This window comes from Pleurodeles waltl, chromosome 7 (assembly GCF_031143425.1).
Source record: "Pleurodeles waltl isolate 20211129_DDA chromosome 7, aPleWal1.hap1.20221129, whole genome shotgun sequence".
Classification (NCBI taxonomy): domain Eukaryota; kingdom Metazoa; phylum Chordata; class Amphibia; order Caudata; family Salamandridae; genus Pleurodeles; species Pleurodeles waltl.
The window spans coordinates 488,649,826-488,667,266 of record NC_090446.1 but is presented as its reverse complement, the minus strand read 5'-3'; the positions used below and the strand labels follow the sequence as shown (position 1 = coordinate 488,667,266).

General features: G+C 42.5%; 1 protein-coding gene across 3 annotated transcripts in view; it reads right to left on the bottom strand.

Moving 5' to 3' along the window:
* LOC138304239 (selection and upkeep of intraepithelial T-cells protein 2-like) overlaps window positions 1–17,441 on the bottom strand; it is a 185,762-nt gene that overhangs the window by 94,236 nt on the left and 74,085 nt on the right. For all 3 annotated transcript variants that reach the window (XM_069244131.1, XM_069244133.1, XM_069244132.1), the window contains one exon: window positions 11,531–11,641. In XM_069244131.1, coding sequence (XP_069100232.1) covers window positions 11,531–11,641 — 111 coding nt within the window. The remainder of the gene's footprint in view (window positions 1–11,530; window positions 11,642–17,441) is intronic.

Sequence of the window (17,441 nt, the reverse complement as noted above, 5' to 3'; positions counted from 1 at the left end):
GGCCATTCTCCCATCTCCTCTTTCATTATTTTGTCCTATTTAAATGTATAGTAGTTTCCTGATTCAGATATATTTCCACCAGTGCCCTGCATTGGTATGTAAAATGAATTCTCTGCAGGTATGACCATGATAGTTGCCTCTTGTCAAGTCAAGTCAAGTCAATGAAGTCTTTATTCAATATTTCATCATAAAAGACATGCTACACGTCATAATACTTACAAAATTATCAGTACTAACGATTAAAACAATAAATACAATATTTCATAAAAGCTACTAAGAACGTATTAAATCTATCTAATGCTTCATTTTTTAAATATTTTAACATATTAAAAAAAAGAAGTACATTACTTTAAAAACTCAGTTCTAAAATTCAAGATAATTTACTTATCTAAAACATGTAGCTGTTTTAGTAGTTCAGAACGAATTATCCATGCCCACCCCAGGAATTTGGCCACCCCTATTGCTATAGTAGGTGAAAGATCAGTTTTAAGGATCCTACAAGCAGTCTCGGCCGATTGTGTGCCCAGACTTTTGCATAGGGGTACCAACCACTTCTTCCTTGGGGCAGCATATAATGGACAGACAAAAAACAAATGGCTCACATTTTCCCGCATTTCAGTACACAATGGGCAATTATCTGGGCCTCCAGTGCCCCAGGTTGAAGTTAAACACCTTAATGGTATTGAGCCCACTCTAACTTGGTGATATAATTTGCGGTCCATAGGTTTCGTAATAACATCCCAGTACTTTTCAATTGCAGAGACATCTTTCACGTGTACAAATGTTGTTGTAAGGGAACTACCTATAAGGGATGAGTATCTTATGCCTACCACCCATTCCCAATATAGTTGTTTCAGCTCTTTTTTTGAAGGAAAAGTAGCTGAGTCTGGGGTGTGCCAAAGGGCACCTAAACCCATGGCAGAAAGGGTGGTTCTAACACCCTTAAACCAACCAATCTTATCGGATCCTAGGGTGTCCCTTACCTCGAGGCATGCTTTCGCATTTAATAACAGCTCTGGGGTAGACCACAACCTCCGCCAGAAGGCCAAGGGCCGAAATCTGGCTTGATCTTCCACCGGTTGGAGCCCAAGATCATAAAGGAGCGGGATGCGTGGGGATGACCTCGGAAGACCAACCGCCCCTCTTGTAAATCTATTTTGGGCCAGCATCAGTCGGTCCAGATTGCTATAACCCCAAAGCTCTGCCCCATACAAGACTGAGGGAAGAATTTTTGACCCATAGATTTCCATAAGTGGGGACATCGGGCGGGTAAATGATCTTTTATATTCCTTAAGAAGGGCACCGCCTAATTGAACATGTTTAAGTGCTTTGATATCAATCTGGGGTTTCCAACTAAAATTATCACTAAAATGCACACCCAGATATGTACATTCTTTAGTTTGCTCAAGAATAGCACCACCCATTTTAACCCTTGCCACAGTTTGTGTTTGACCTCTTAGTACCATGAATTTTGTTTTAGAAACATTTACTTCTAGCTCATGCTCGTCACAAAATAACTCAAATCTGAGTAGGGCCTGCTGGAGCCCTTGCCTTGTCTTTGATAATAACAAGGTATCATCCGCGAACATGAGCAATGGTACTTTCATTCCCGCTATCTGGGGAGCATCCGTGGGATGTGTTGCAAAATATTTGGTAACCCCATTAATAAACAGGGAAAACAAAGTGGGAGCCAGGACACATCCTTGTCTAACACCTTTCAAAACATGAAACCTGTCCGTAACCTCGCCAGGCTTACCCCAGCGGACTTGGGCATAAGTGTATGCATGAAGATTCATTAAGAGTCGCACTAGAGCCCTGGGCATTCCCTGTTCCAGTATGCAATCCCATAACTTAGTCCTAGGGACCAAGTCGAATGCAGATCTTAAATCCACAAAAGCTGCATACAACTTGCCCTTACCCAAAAAAACTGTTTTCCAATATAAAAGGGCAAAACGAAAGGCTTGATCAAGGGTGCTTACATGAGGTCTAAAACCCGCCTGCAACGGAGTCAAAATATCTGAGTCTGTTATCCATTCCTGTATCCTCCCTAAAATGAGGCGCGCTATGATTTTTTGGATCGCATCAATAAGGCTGATAGGCCGGTAATTTGAGGGTACTGAGCGATCGCCTTTCTTGTATATAGGAAGGATTTCTGCCCCATACCATGAGTCAGGAATTTTAGCGCCTGCTGCAACTGCATTCACCAGGTGGAGTATATAAGGTACCCACAGGACCTGGTCTTCCAAAAAAATGTCAGCTGGAATACCATCTGGGCCAGGGGCCCTCCCTTTGGGGATGTTTTGCAGGCAATTGATAACTTCAGTAACTGAGAATATTAACGGCTCGACAGGCTCAAGACAGTAGGGTATAGTCACTTCTACTGTATGACACTTAAACTGATCCTCAATTTTTTTTACCCACTGATGATTAGAGACAGTTGCTGGACTATAGTGCGCGTCTTGCGAGATACCTCATTTTATGAGGTACCAAAACTGTTGCATATTGCGTTTACCACAGGCTTCTGACAGCATAAGCCAGCGTTCCTCATCCCACTTATGTTTTGCTTTGCGTTTTGCCTCATTATAGAGTTTTCTACAAGATCTAATCTGGCTATGATTTTTGTTTTTAATAGCCTCAAAGAGAACTCTTTTTATCTTGCTACACTCTTTATCAAACCAGGTAGTGGATGAGTATTTCTTGGTCCTAGGTTGTTTAGGGCTAAATTTGATGAACAACTTTTTAAGTTCCTGAAACAAGTCAGAATGGGTACGTATAAGTTCGCTGTTAATCTCGTCCTGTGAGCCACAATTGTTTAAAAGCTCCACAGAACTAGACACTAAGGTTCTTATCGCCCTGCGGGCCCCAGCGTCCACAGCTATTTTAGGCCAGCGTACCCTGCGCGTATCATTGCTCACAATGACCTCTTTTTCTGTTATATAAGGACCACTGCCCTCAGACCTCTGAAAGCTGGAATCCCTTAAGGTCAAAACCAGCGGGTCATGGTCGCTCTCTGGGCGTTCCGTAACTAGCATATCAACAACTGCAAACCACTGCCTCACATCGACCAAAATATAGTCGATACGACTACTGTGTCTGCCGTTGTTGAACGTATGCCTGCCCTTCCTATCTGACTTGACCCTTCCATTAACAGCTCTTAAACCCATGTCCAGGCATAGCCCCTTGATATAGGTGGCTGAGCTCGACCACTTAGCAATCGGAGGTATCTCGAGTTGGGGAATACCCCAGGATAGATCCTCATCCTCGGTAAGCGGGCCATCCTCAATACCCAAAGGCTCAAAACAAGTATTAAAATCCCCCATCACAATCTTGTGGCCATCGGTCGTTGTTCCTGATAAAATGTCATCCAACAGGAGGAGGGTCGGAGAAACCCTTCCTCCCTGGAGACCCCTGACATAAATATTAACCAACAGGATGTTTGTACCTTGGTTGGACTTTATCTTTAAAGCAATTATGTCTGGACTATCAATTGTCACTTCTTCAACTCTTACACCAGCACTTTGGCGGACCCAAATTGTAAGACCTCCAACAGGACGCCCTTTCTGGCCTCTAATAGCTGGCTTGCTAAAATTCAGATACCCCACCCGAAATATCGGTCTGATAGCCCATGTTTCCTGGAATGCAATTATATCGCCCTGATCTATGAAGTCCCTCCAATCAGGAATACACTGGCTGGACTCCAGACCGGCTATATTCCAGGATATATACCTTGATAACATATCAACAGGCTCAGCTAAAGCAGAGGGTGAGTCCGTACTAAAATTGGGTAATGCAGACAATGTACCAACAGGGGTAGTGTCAGGATTATTACTTTGATCTGTGGCAATAGCCTTCCAACTTATATCTTCTATGTGGGGGGATTTCAATAAAGTTAAATTAACTATTTCTTCTCTCCCGATGAGTCAATCATTCTCATCTAGGCAGGATAACGGCCCATATCTCCCGACAGTAATCAAGGGTTCAATGCTTTCTGGTGCGAACCATCCACTGGGAGGGTTAATGACATTTTTGTGAATCTGGGAAAGCACCTTCACCTAGGGATACACCGTAGGATAAAAATCTAGTAGTTCCCACGTGACTATTGGTCCATCTGCAAGTTGCGGACACCAGCCTCTCAAAAATGGGACCACATTAATACTCCTGAAATTAACTATTACCAGATCACCTGGGATATCTTTAATCATGTGGCCAAGCCAACCCACCCTTTTCACATTTAAGATTATATATATATATATGTGCTCTTTTAAACTAAATTAGTGCCATTAGTGGTATATATTCAACCAGTGAGTATATATATATATATATATATATATGTGCTCTTTTAAACTGAATTAGTGCCATTAGTGCCATATATATATATATGTGCTCTTTTAAACTAAATTAGTGCCATTAGTGGTATATATTCAATCAGTGAGGATGCTTGGCCATTGCATATATATATATATATATATATATATATATATATAGATAGATATATATATGTGCTCTTTTAAACTGAATTAGTGCCAATAGTGGTATATATTCAATCAGTGAGGATGCTTGGCCATTGCAACAGGGAGGAGCTGACAGTAAGTCCCGCAGCATGCTATGAATGATCAAAACCATATTCATTCTGGTGCAAACATTTTCAAGAGCTTTCGTTCTTCCATTTAGGTTATCTGTGGGGTGACTGAGAATTGGTGCTCCTACTGACATTTATATCTTCATATGATCTTGGTCTTCCCAACCCTCACCCCAACCACCAGAAAGCCCATTTTGATGTTCAATTCTCCAGCACCTATAAATTGCCCTCTGTGGACCCCTTCAGGGACAGGCTGACATCTGTTTTATTATGTTTAGTAACCTAGTTAAGTACTCCATTCTTGGGAAGTCTGCATAAATGTTTATGACCCTCTAAAAGCAGATGTTCAATACTTGAAGCTGCAAAATTAAAGACATCTTTTAGCAGGTATAGTCAGATTATGTGACACACCTGAGACTATATTTAAAGACAGTGGCTCACATATTTCTGCAAGGTTTTGGGTCCAAACATATGAAATGTATTGGCACGATTTACTTCAAGTCAACCAGTTACCACCCTAGACAGATGGCCAATCAAAAGTTGTATATCAGTTGATAGAACAATATTTAGGATCCGTTCTCGTGAACCATCAAACAGAAGGAAGCAGGTCGATCACCTTGGTGTGATGGTATGGTGTTCAGAATTGGAAAAAATAACAATGTTACAGAAGGAAAGCTTGAATTATTTCCCGTCACTGATTATCACTTGGGCTACATTCCAGTCGACTGTTTTTTACCCACTATGCCACTCAAAACAGAGAACTGCCTTATGCAAATCAGCCTAGGTCCTGTGGCATTATGATAGGTCCAAACAAACTGCCAGACCAGGTCCTCCCAAGCTGAGATCACAAGCAACTCTGGAATGGCTTGGGTTGCTTAGGCCTCGTCAGTGAGATATAGCTTGGTGCCTGTGGCACACTGAACACAGGACCACATCCAAGAACACCCATCACACTTAAGGCACCTACTGCAGTAAACAATAAAGTGATGGTATGAATCTTCAAATAATCTCAGCCTCTGGTGATCACTTGGGGCTGCATTTCAGTGCAACTACAGATTGGTATGGATCCCAAGTAGTTACCAACGGCTGAGATTAAATCAAGCATTTCACCCTTCACTTTTTTCTTCTGCTCAGAAATGTCATTGTACTTGGCAAAGTGTGGAATGTTGTTTTGCAATGTGGTCTCACATGTGAGGATTTCCTTTTTACTTGACCTCAGATTCACATAGATATCAAGATTGTCAGTGCTGCACAGTGAGGGGAAAGCAGCACAGCAGTTCCTGGTATGCGTTAAAGGCCTTAACAGTGAGTTAAAGGAGCAGTCCGAACTACATTTCTTCATGAAGCAGCGTCTTCTGCCCTGGAAAGCTACCAGAAAACTTGGCAAGACCTTAACATCAAGGTGATATTTTAGTACAACACAAAAATCCCATGCAAATACAGGACCGTCATCAGTCCTGAACCTATACCATTGCTAGCGCAGGTGTACTAAATAAAAATTATTAATGAGTGCTCATGTATTCTGAATAAGAGATTTGTATAGAAAATATAATAACGTTTGCCTCATGTCAAAACTGTATTTCTTAACGTTTAATAAAAGGCTGTCCTAGAGAGTTAAACTGTGATTTTCCCTTTTGCATTGTTTAAATGTGCTCACAACGGAAGGTTCTCATGAGAACTGAATGCTAGAAGATGCTGTTCTTGCTAATGTAACATTGTGTGTGTAATGTGTGTGAGACTGACTTTCTCAGGTGAAGAACAATGGTGATACTGACTGGAGTGGAAGCTACAACAATATTGTTACCTGACAAGCCGGGTGATGAGGACATTGCAGGACAAACCAATCAACGACATGTGAATGGAGTAATGGTAGAATTCATTGATTTGGAGTTTTAGTTTTATTGGACAAAGTTTGAACATGCGATGAATTGACCAATAGGGATTTGAGAAGTAGTTTTACTAGTTTTCGATTTAATGACAGCTCACGTAGAGAAGAAGGATTCATTGCCCATTTTCTTGCTGGCCGAAAGGTAAAAATGTTCTTGTGCGTCGTGACAAGAGACGTGCTTAACTTTAAAGACTCTGCGTTTTCTGACCTTTTATGTCGAATTCTAATTGCCTTGCTGATCGACTGATGTCCTGAGGATGAAGACTGACTCTGCTTGCTGATCCACACTGAGGATAGGTATTATGACTTAGACTGTTGATTATTATGTCTATTTGCTTTTCCTTTCTAGGTGCCAACTGCACTGTTTTGATAGAGCCATATTTAGATGTTTTTCCAAATTGGTGTTGCTAAATTGTTTTGCATGAAGCCCAACATGCTGATGCTAATCTGGTGTTAGTTAAGGATCCTCACTAATGAAATTTTGCTAATAGGGAAAAATGCTTGATGAATTTCTCTGCTGAATTCGAATGTATGTAATCACTTTGGCACACCTGATTTTGTTATTAATGTGCACCGTAACCTTAGAATGTGTTGTAGTTCAAACTTTGATTAGATTAAGTTTCTTCCACCGATTTGGACAGCCAGTATTGTTTCTGTATGTGATTCATTTGATTCTGAGATTAATCTACATGACTTTAGCATTGTTATTATAGGGAAATAAGTATTCTAACTTTTACTAAAAGGTTTGGTTATTCATGACTGAAAGGTCATGGTGTGTGACAATTACTGTCCCCATTGATTATTTATGTTATTGATTGTCTTTGGTTATTGATATTGTGTATTCATTATTGATTATGTACTGGATCTGAAGTATGAACATCTTATTTGCGAATCAGAAGGTTCATCGACCTATTCGCGTTCCCTTGTAAGTTTAATTATTAAGGTCAGGCGAGCTAACACCATTACGAGTAGAGGCTGCTTTCCTGCACTGCTGCAGCTTGAAAGTAGCTCTGTGCTGCGCCTTGCAAGAAACCTCTTGTGAGAAAGTAGCCTCTTTCTAGCCTTGTTACCCCCACTTTTGGCCTGTTTGTGAGTGTATGTCAGGGTGTTTTTAGTGTCTCACTGGCATCCTGCTAGCCAGGGCCCAGTGCTCATAGTGAAAACCCTATGTTTTCAGTATGTTTGTTATGTGTCACTGGGACCCTGCTAGTCAGGACCCCAGTTCTCATAAGTTTGTGGCCTATATGTATGTGTTCCCTGTGTAGTGCCTAACTGTCTCACTGAGGCTCTGCTAATCAGAACCTCAGTGGTTATGCTCTCTCATTTCTTTCAAAATTGTCACTAACAGGCTAGTGACCAATTTTACCAATTTACATTGGCTTACTGGAACACCCTTATAATTCCCTAGTATATGGTACTGAGGTACCCAGGGTATTGGGGTTCCAGGAGATCGCTATGGGCTGCAGCATTTCTTTTGCCACCCATAGGGAGCTCTGACAATTCTTACACAGGCCTGCCACTGCAGCCTGAGTGAAATAACGTCCACGTTATTTCACAGCCATTTTACACTGCACTTAAGTAACTTATAAGTCACCTATATGTCTAACCTTTACCTGGTAAAGGTTGTGTGCTAAGTTACTTAGTGTGTGGGCACCCTGGCACTAGCCAAGGTGCCCCCACATTGTTCAGGGCCAATTCGCCAGACTTTGTGAGTGCGGGGACACCATTACACGCGTGCACTACATATAGGTCACTACCTATATGTAGCTTCACAATGGTAACTCCGAATATGGCCATGTAACATGTCTATGATCATGGAATTGCCCCCTCTATGCAATCCTGGCATAATTGGCACAATCCCATGATCCCAGTGGTCTGTAGCACAGACCCTGGTACTGCCAAACTGCCTTTCCAGGGGTTTCACTGCAGCTGCTGCTGCTGCCAACCCCTCAGACAGGTTTCTGCCCCCCTGGGGTCAAGCCAGGCTTGTCCCAGGATGGCCGAACAAAGGACTTCCTCTGAGAGAGGGTGTTACACCCTCTCCCTTTGGAAAATGGTGTGAAGGCAGGGGAGGAGTAGCCTCCCCCAGCCTCTGGAAATGCTTTCTTGGGCACAGATGTGCCCAATTCTGCATAAGCCAGTCTACACCGGTTCAGGGGACCCCTTAGCCCTGCTCTGGCGCGAAACTGGACAAAGGAAAGGGGAGTGACCACTCCCCTGACCTGCACCTCCCCTGGGAGGTGTCCAGAGCTCCTCCAGTGTGCTCCAGACCTCTGCCATCTTGGAAACAGAGGTGCTGCTGGCACACTGGACTGCTCTGAGTGGCCAGTGCCACCAGGTGACGTCAGAGACTCCTTCTGGTAGGCTCCTTCAGGTGTTGCTAGCCTATCCTCTCTCCTAAGTAGCCAAACCCTCTTTTCTGGCTATTTAGGGTCTCTGTCTCTGGGGAAACTTTAGATAACGAATGCAAGAGCTCAGCCGAGTTCCTCTGCATCTCTCTCTTCACCTTCTGCCAAGGAATCGACTGCTGACCCCGCTGGAAGCCTGCAAAACTGCAACATAGTAGCAAAGACGACTACTGCAACTCTGTAACGCTGATCCTGCCGCCTTCTCGACTGTTTTCCTGGTGGTGCATGCTGTGGGGGTAGCCTGCCTCCTCTCTGCACTAGAAGCTCCGAAGAAATCTCCCGTGGGTCGACGGAATCTTCCCCCTGCAACCGCAGGCACCAAAAAGCTGCATTACCGGTCCCTTGGGTCTCCTCTCAGCGCAACGAGCGAGGTCCCTCGAATCCAGCAACTCTGTCCAAGTGACCCCCACAGTCCAGTGACTCTTCAGTCCAAGTTTGGTGGAGGTAAGTCCTTGCCTCACCTCGCTAGACTGCATTGCTGGGAACCGCGACTTTTGCAGCTACTCCGGCCCCTGTGCACTTCCGGCGGAAATCCTTTGTGCACAGCCAAGCCTGGGTCCACGGCACTCTAACCTGCATTGCACGACTTTCTAAGTTGGTCTCCGGCGACGTGGGACTCCTTTGTGTAACTTCGGGTGAGCACCGTTTCACGCATCCTTGTAGTGCCTGTTTCTGGCACTTCTCCGGGTGCTACCTGCTGATAAGAGGGCTCCTTGTCTTGCTCGACGTCCCCTCTACCTCCTGGTCCAATTTGCGACCTCCTGGTCCCTCCTGGGCCACAGCAGCATCCAAAAACGCTAACTGCACGATTTGCAGCTAGCAAGGCTTGTTGGCGTTCTTTCGGCGGGAAAACACTTCTGCACAACTTTCCACGGCGAGAGGGATCCGTCCACCAAAGTGGAAGTCTCTAGCCCTTTTCGTTCCTGCAGAAACCTCTGCTTCTTCTGTCCAGTAGAAGCTTCTTTGCACCCACAGCTGGCATTTCCTGGGCATATGCCCATCTCCGACTTGCTTGTGACTTTTGGACTTGGTCCCCTTGTTCAACAGGTACCCTAGATTGGAAATCCATCGTTGTTGCATTGTTGGTTTGTGTCTTTCCTGCATTATTCCTCTAACCCGACTTCCTTGTCCTTAGGGGAACTTTAGGGCACTTTGCACTCACTTTTCAGGGTCTTGGGGAGGGTTATTTTTCTAACTCTCACTATTTTCTAATAGTCCCAGCGACCCTCTACAAGGTCACATAGGTTTGGGGTCCATTCGTGGTTCGCATTCCACTTTTGGAGTATATGGTTTGTGTTGCCCCTATCCCTATGTGTCCCCATTGCATCCTATTGTAACTATACATTGTTTGCACTGTTTTCTAAGACTATACTGCATATTTTTGCTATTGTGTATATATATCTTGTGTATATTTCCTATCCTCTCACTGAGGGTACACTCTAAGATACTTTGGCATATTGTCATAAAAAATAAAGTACCTTTATTTTTAGTATAACTGTGTATTGTGTTTTCTTATGATATTGTGCATATGACACTAAGTGGTACTGTAGTAGCTTCACACGTCTCCTAGTTCAGCCTAAGCTGCTCTGCTAAGCTACCATTATCTATCAGCCTAAGCTGCTAGACACCCTATACACTAATAAGGGATAACTGGGCCTGGTGCAAGGTGCAAGTACCCCTTGGTACTCACTACAAGCCAGTCCAGCCTCCTACACCTCTCCTCTTTGCTCTGCAGGCATTGGTTAGTAGAAGATGCAATCAACAAGGGGCAGCATGCCTCGGAAGAAGCACGCTCAGTGCTTAATGTGATCTGGTGGTTGCCTATAGAGGCCACCAACACTTATTTTTGTTGACCAGCACTTTTGTTTTGCGTCAGATGTTTACTGAGTATTAGAGAGGAAAAAACACACAGATCGGAGAGATGGGTGAAGAGCAAGATGGCAGCTTTGGGCCCTGGCACTCTTTCTTTCACAAACTAAGCACTGGGCACACTGCCTTGTTAGTTGCCATTGTGCACAAATTAGGGTGATCAGGCACCCGGATGGGGGGAATAAACACACAGGGAGATAAGAAGCGCAGAATCAGTTTGCAGCCACCAAGCAGAAATCAATTTAGTTACCACTGATGTTACTGGATGTAAAAGTTGCATTTAATTCCCTTTGGTGCCCCAACGTCCGTGTTTTCTATGTTGGCGAGCTCTGTCAAATAATACATTATTTGTCCTCAGTCATGGAAAATGTGGCGGCCTATTTCTCTGTTTGTAGAGTGTCCTGCTTTTGTGATTTTTATAATCTGGTCACCACGCTATCCTAGATCACTCTGCTGCACTGTGCACCAGAAAACAAACACACAGTAGTGTCCTTTCCCATTGTCTCCACAGACCTCCGCTGCACCGCAAGACCTTGAAGGACAGTAAAATGTGGCATCAGCAAACCCCCCACAGTGCAACTGCACCGCTGAGGCTGCAAGTGGCTTCATCCTCTCATCAAAAGCTTCAACTGGGAAGGGTGAATGTGGCACTATTATGGTTACAATATTTTGTATTTAATGTTTTACTATGATGGCTAAGATATGATCATACTGCCTGTAGTGGGGGCTTGTAAAGTAAATTGACAATTGTCTCAGCCAGCATGACGCTAGTGTGGTTGCACCTACCTGCTGGTCCATTGTTGCAGCAATTGTGGCAAGTGACACAGAAAGCCAGGAAGAACATTAAGAATAGAATGGCCCAGGTGCCCGTGTACCGCTTCTGAGACATCCAGACATCTGCGGGGAGTAAAGAAAGTGTGAGGAGATTGATAGCACAGTTCACGAAAAGGGCGTAAATAGTGATGTGACATACACATTGTAATCTGTGAGGTCACAGGCAACTGCATTAGTGGAGGAGAATTAAGATTATGACACAGATCCACCTTGCATGGCTCTGCGTGGCTTAGAAAATCCAGAGTAACACAAGGCAGCGCAAATCTCTGCCTCGGTAACTCTGTGATGGGAACACATGGGCATTCCCATGCATTCACCCATTGGTTTTGGCTCAATCACCAATTTACTAAGGGTAGAACGTCTGGGGAGCTGAATTCTGAAGCACACACAGAAAGAGGAAAATGCCTCAGAGGATTGTTTTTGTTCAGGAATTTGCCCCTTCCTGCACAAAAACAATCCTGGCTGTAATGCATCATGGCGCAAGGGTGCTTGTGTTGGCCCTAGGCAACACGCAGTGTGCCAGTGTTGAAAGCAGGAATGTGGCATATATTAGTAAATATGGCACATTCCTCCTTTCTCCATTTGACGCAGTACAGCAAGTTGTCTTGCTGAGTTTCGCCAAATGTTAGTAAAAGTAAATCTGGCTGTACGTTTCTACCAAATGAAACACATTAGGTGACTTTTTACTTCAAGTTGCAATATTATAATCAATATATATATATATATATATATATATATATATATATATATATATATATATATATATATTTAGAGAGAGAGAGAGTCATCTCAAGTAACCAAGTAACTATAACTCATGCCCTAAGGTAACTATAACTTGTGCGCTGCCATGCACAATTTTTTCATAAAAAATGTTACTGCAAATATTACATTGAAATTATCAATGATGTTATCAAAGATGTCATGAGTGCATAATTTGTGGGGTAATTAGCAGTGCATGGCGAGGGGGACAGCAAGAGTTATAGTTATATCAGTGCACAAATTATAGTTACTTGAGATAACCCGAGCAGGTGACTTTCTATGGTTTTGTATGTTTAAAATGTGAGCCTAACTTAAACATCCCTGTAACCTTTTATTTTTAAGTGAATTTCTATGTTTTTTTAAATTTTATTTCCTAGCTATAACGTCCCTGTAACCTTTGTTTTTTTCAGTGAATTTCAATGGATTTTTAAATGTATAGCAATTTTCATTACTATAGGTTAATCCAACCACCGCCACCCACAGCTTGCGGCTAGGCCCTGTGGCCTACCCCGTATAACCACCCAACCTTGAGGTGCGCATGCCTTAGGCCGTGTGCAGTGGGATAGGCAGCAGGGCTTGCCCCCCAACGACCCAGCCATGAGTGAGAAAGAAAGTGAGAGATTGAGACACAGAGAGAGAGAGAACACTTTAGGCTTTGATTAATTATATACTTAGAATGAGATATTTCTGGACAAATTGAAAAGAAAAACTATGTTTGTCAATTAAAAAGAGTGAGATTGCCTTTTAGTATGTAACTCAAATATTTATAGTGGGGAAAAAACTAACGCAGGAAATGACCACAGGCTCACCTAGATAGAACCCTTAGTGCCACATGTACGAACACATTTTCCCATTGACACAGAATGGGAAAAACCCTTTGCTACATCTGGCCCTTAGCCTTTAGTGTGCATGTCTGAGACCTTATCCACTAGGCCAGAGGTGCCTCCTTACAGGGCAGTATTCAGATTTAGCTATGACATTCAACCCACAAATTTTGAGGTTAAAAAAACTTCAGTGTTCCACCACAAGACATGTTTAACAGTGAAAAAACCAGAAAATTATTACACAGTGGCAAACAATACTAGGATTTGAACCTTCAGCCTACTGAGTGACAGCGCAAGACCTTGACCATTAGGGAAGAAGTTACTGTGTTCTGCTCTGCATCCAAACGTAACTATAACATTGGAACAAACAATATTGATAGTCTGACTCTTTGAAGTCATTCTATGGAGAGACTATTATAATAACGATCTCTTTCTCCCTCTTTTCCATCCCATTATGGGATGAAAGAAAGAGAGAGATAGAAAGAAAGAGAAAGAGAGAGAGTATGTGTGTGTGTGACAGGACCGCGGGGGAGCCTCAAGACCCCTGCGGTCCTAGCCGGCCCCACACATTTGATGACAATTTGTGCCCCAAGGAGGTGGCGGTCCCTGATGCTGCAGGGGGGCCGGCAGCCCTCCTGCCCCACATTCAAAATGAGGCTTCTTAAAAACAAAGAAAGTGATGTTCTTTGCACATCAACGCTTGTCAGCATACACTTTCCTCTTTTGTTTATGGCACAAGTCATTCTCACAAAGTTCACCATCAGTGGCAAGTCTGTTGGTCCATTGTGGTAACTTGGTCATCATGGCACTCCCAAAAATCAGATGGCAGGACTTTCCCCTGTTGTTGAATGAGGAGTCGATTGGCAAGCTGAAAGAGTAGCATGGAGAGCTGACTTTAAATTTGGCTACTCCAATTTAGCACGTTGTACCGTCTTTTTAAGTGTACTCAGGAAGCGCTCTGCAATGCCATTTGCTTGTGGCGAAAGAGGTGTGATTTTCTGATGCTTTACATTGAGTTGAATGAGAAAGTCTCTGAATTCTCAACTGTTAAAAGGTGGACAGTGGTCAGACTTCAGAATTGAGGGAATATTCCATAATGCAAAGATGCCATTGGATCTTTCAATGACTTTTTCTTGAGTGATCGATGAGTGGAAAACTAATATTCACTGATAAATACCATCAGGTGATGTCCATTATCAAGATGACCAAAGACGTCCACAGCAATTCTCTCCCATACATGTTTGGAAAGTCTGAAATATTCAAGGGATGTGGACTGACTTTGGGAGATAAGCAATTGCACAACTGTTAGGCCTTCAACTCTTTCACAACTCTCTCATCAAGATGAGGAAACCAAACTCAGTTTCAAAGAACTCATTTAGTAGCAGCAATTTCACGAGATCCTTCATGGGCCACTTCAATTACTTGTTCTTTCAGACTCTCTCGTATGACAATTCTTGAACCCTGTAAAACAATACCTTCTTGAGTAACTGACAGTTCATCCTTTACAGTCGTGAACTTCTGATATTAGCTATTTGAGAGGTTGAGTGTGCTGTTTCCAGGACTGATGTGTAATGATATCTTTTAATTTCAACATGTCACTCTCTTTGCATTAATAATTTGTTCCAGGGAAATAGTGTCAAGGGTATTTGACTTTACAATGAAGTTACTATAGGATTCAGCCGCCTTGGAAGGAGTACCATGACATTGTACTGGCACTCATCAAAAGCAGTCAGCAGGGTTTTGATCTTTCCCTGGTTGATGCATGACAGTGTAGTCATATTCCTGTAGTCCCAAATCCCAGCATTTAATTCTGGAAGGCATCTTGGCTTTTGGATTGCCAAAGATGTTAAGCAATGCTTAATGATCAGTTACAAAAGAGAAAGAATTTCTATATAAGAATACAAGGAAATGGTCACAAGCCCATAATACTGCTAAACCTTTTTTTTCAGGTTGTGAATTAGCATAGTATCAAACTTCTGCTTGCATATATCACAATATGTCTTTGTGCATTTGGGTGTTTATTGTGTTGGGCAAGGATCACGCCCAACCCGACCGGGCTTGCGTCAACTACCTCCTTTTACATCTTTGGATCAAAGTAGGCCATTTCAGTGGAATTCTTAATTGCATGCTTGATTTTCTTAAAGCTTTGTTCACATTTGTGCAACCAGTAAAATGGAACATTCTTTTTTGTTAAGACTGTTAAGAGAGCACTTACAATGTCAAAGTCATGTATATATCTAGAACAGTAAGAGGCAAAGCCAAGGAATTAAGATAACATGGTAACATCTTTTGGGGGACTGGTGGCTGACAAGGCTTGTACTTTAGCTGGATCCGGCGTCATACCCCAATAAGAAAAGATTTCACGAAAGAATGAGTTTTGTTTTGTTTAACTCACACTTCTCTGCATTCAAGGTTAAACCTGAATCAGCAAGTGGTTGACAAACGTGTGTAAGAGCTTTATCGTGTTCTAACCAATATGTCATTTTTCTAACTGAAAGTGTTTGTGACAGGCTGAATTATATGTTGAATGACATCTTGAAACAGCTCTGCAGCTGATGACACACCAAAACGTAATCTTTTATATCTGAACAAACAATGTGAGTAGAAAGGGTTGTAATGTACCTGCAATGGTCTGCAAGCTCCAACTGATGATAACCTTTCTTCCAATCAATGCAAGAGAAGACTTGGGCACCATCTAACTGTGTGATCATATCGGCAATGTGCGGACCAGGATGTTGTTCTCCTTCAATTGGCTTGTTAGCTTAATGCATATCAACGCAGACCGTAAAGGTCTTTTACTGTCCTTTTTGGGTACTACCACCATGGACCAGTAGATCACTCAATGATAGAGTACTTTAGAAATGTCTCAAGCTCTTTCTCAACAGCTTCTTCTAAATAAATGCAATTTGTCTCTGTGTTTGCGCAGCAGAGTGAATGTCCTCATTGATATGAAGTTTCACTTCCATGACTAACTTACTATTTTGTGATGAGCATTTGTGTTGTAGTTCACTGATCTCAGTCCCTCTGCAGCAACTGTACTGGAACTGAGTAAACAGGTACTTAACGTAGTACTTCGAAGTACATGAATGGGTGCTTATACCTTTGTCTTTTTTATGTTTCAGGGTTGCTATGAATGAACCTTCATTCTTTAATGGTGTTGATGCAGTCCATGTATAAACTTCAGTTTTCGACAGTTTGAGACGAAACAATGGTGCAGTTTATTGTATTTCTCATCAGGAATAATGTTTATCGATGCACCACTGTCAATAATAAAGGGTATGGCACAACCATTTATCTTTAGAGTGATTTCAGACAATGTTTAAAGGCTTTTGTGAATTTTCTTGTCAACTTGTCTTTGATGTTTTCGTTTACATGCAGCCAGTCGGACATGGGCACATTTTTCTGAAGTAAGAACTCTTGGACGAAGATTTAGATGACAATCAACTTCATTTAGTGTTGATTTGCCTTAATTGATATTGCTGCTTAGCCTTGTGGGTTCACGTAGAACATTGCTTCTATGTGCGGGCATCGATTTTGTTTTCTCAGCGTGACGCACTTATTTTGTTTGCCTTGCAAACTATTACAAAATGGTTCTCTTTCCTGCAGCCCTTGCACAGTTGTCCAATGGCAGAACATTTGCCTTCATATGGAGGGAAATATACATCTGAAGCACAGTTTCTTCTTCTTTGGAGACATCATTTTGTGTCCTTCAGCCTTGTGTTTCTGTTTACTTTTCATGTTCATGACTATCTCACTTTGGGCACCTCCGGCCTCCATATCAGCAGCTTGTGGTTCTGCATGTTCCTCAGCTCTGGCAACCAAAAGTACTCACTCCAGACTCAGTGCCTGATTTAGAACTCAGAGCATGGGTTATTCTGTCTGCCGAAATCTAAATTCTATTGTATCCAATGGGATTTAGATTTTGGCGGACGGGATATCCTTCACCGCTGTGATGGAGTAACCCGTCCACTGATTCCAAATCATGCCCAAAGTGTTTCTCTCAGCATTCGTCATGTCAATGAATCTGAAAAACAACCATCTATAACTCTAAGACTTATGGCTTCTTAATCAATGAATTAATTGAACTTAAAATGTTTAATAAGTGTATCAAGTCTCTCAACAAATTTGTCTATTGTTTCACCAGCTCTTTGTCTTTGCTACCTGAAAGTATATCTTCCGTAAACAACATTTGGCAATGGATCAAATTTGATACTCAGCACTTCTTTGATTAGACAGTATGAAACTTCATCAGCATATGGTATTTTCTTTATTACTTCTTT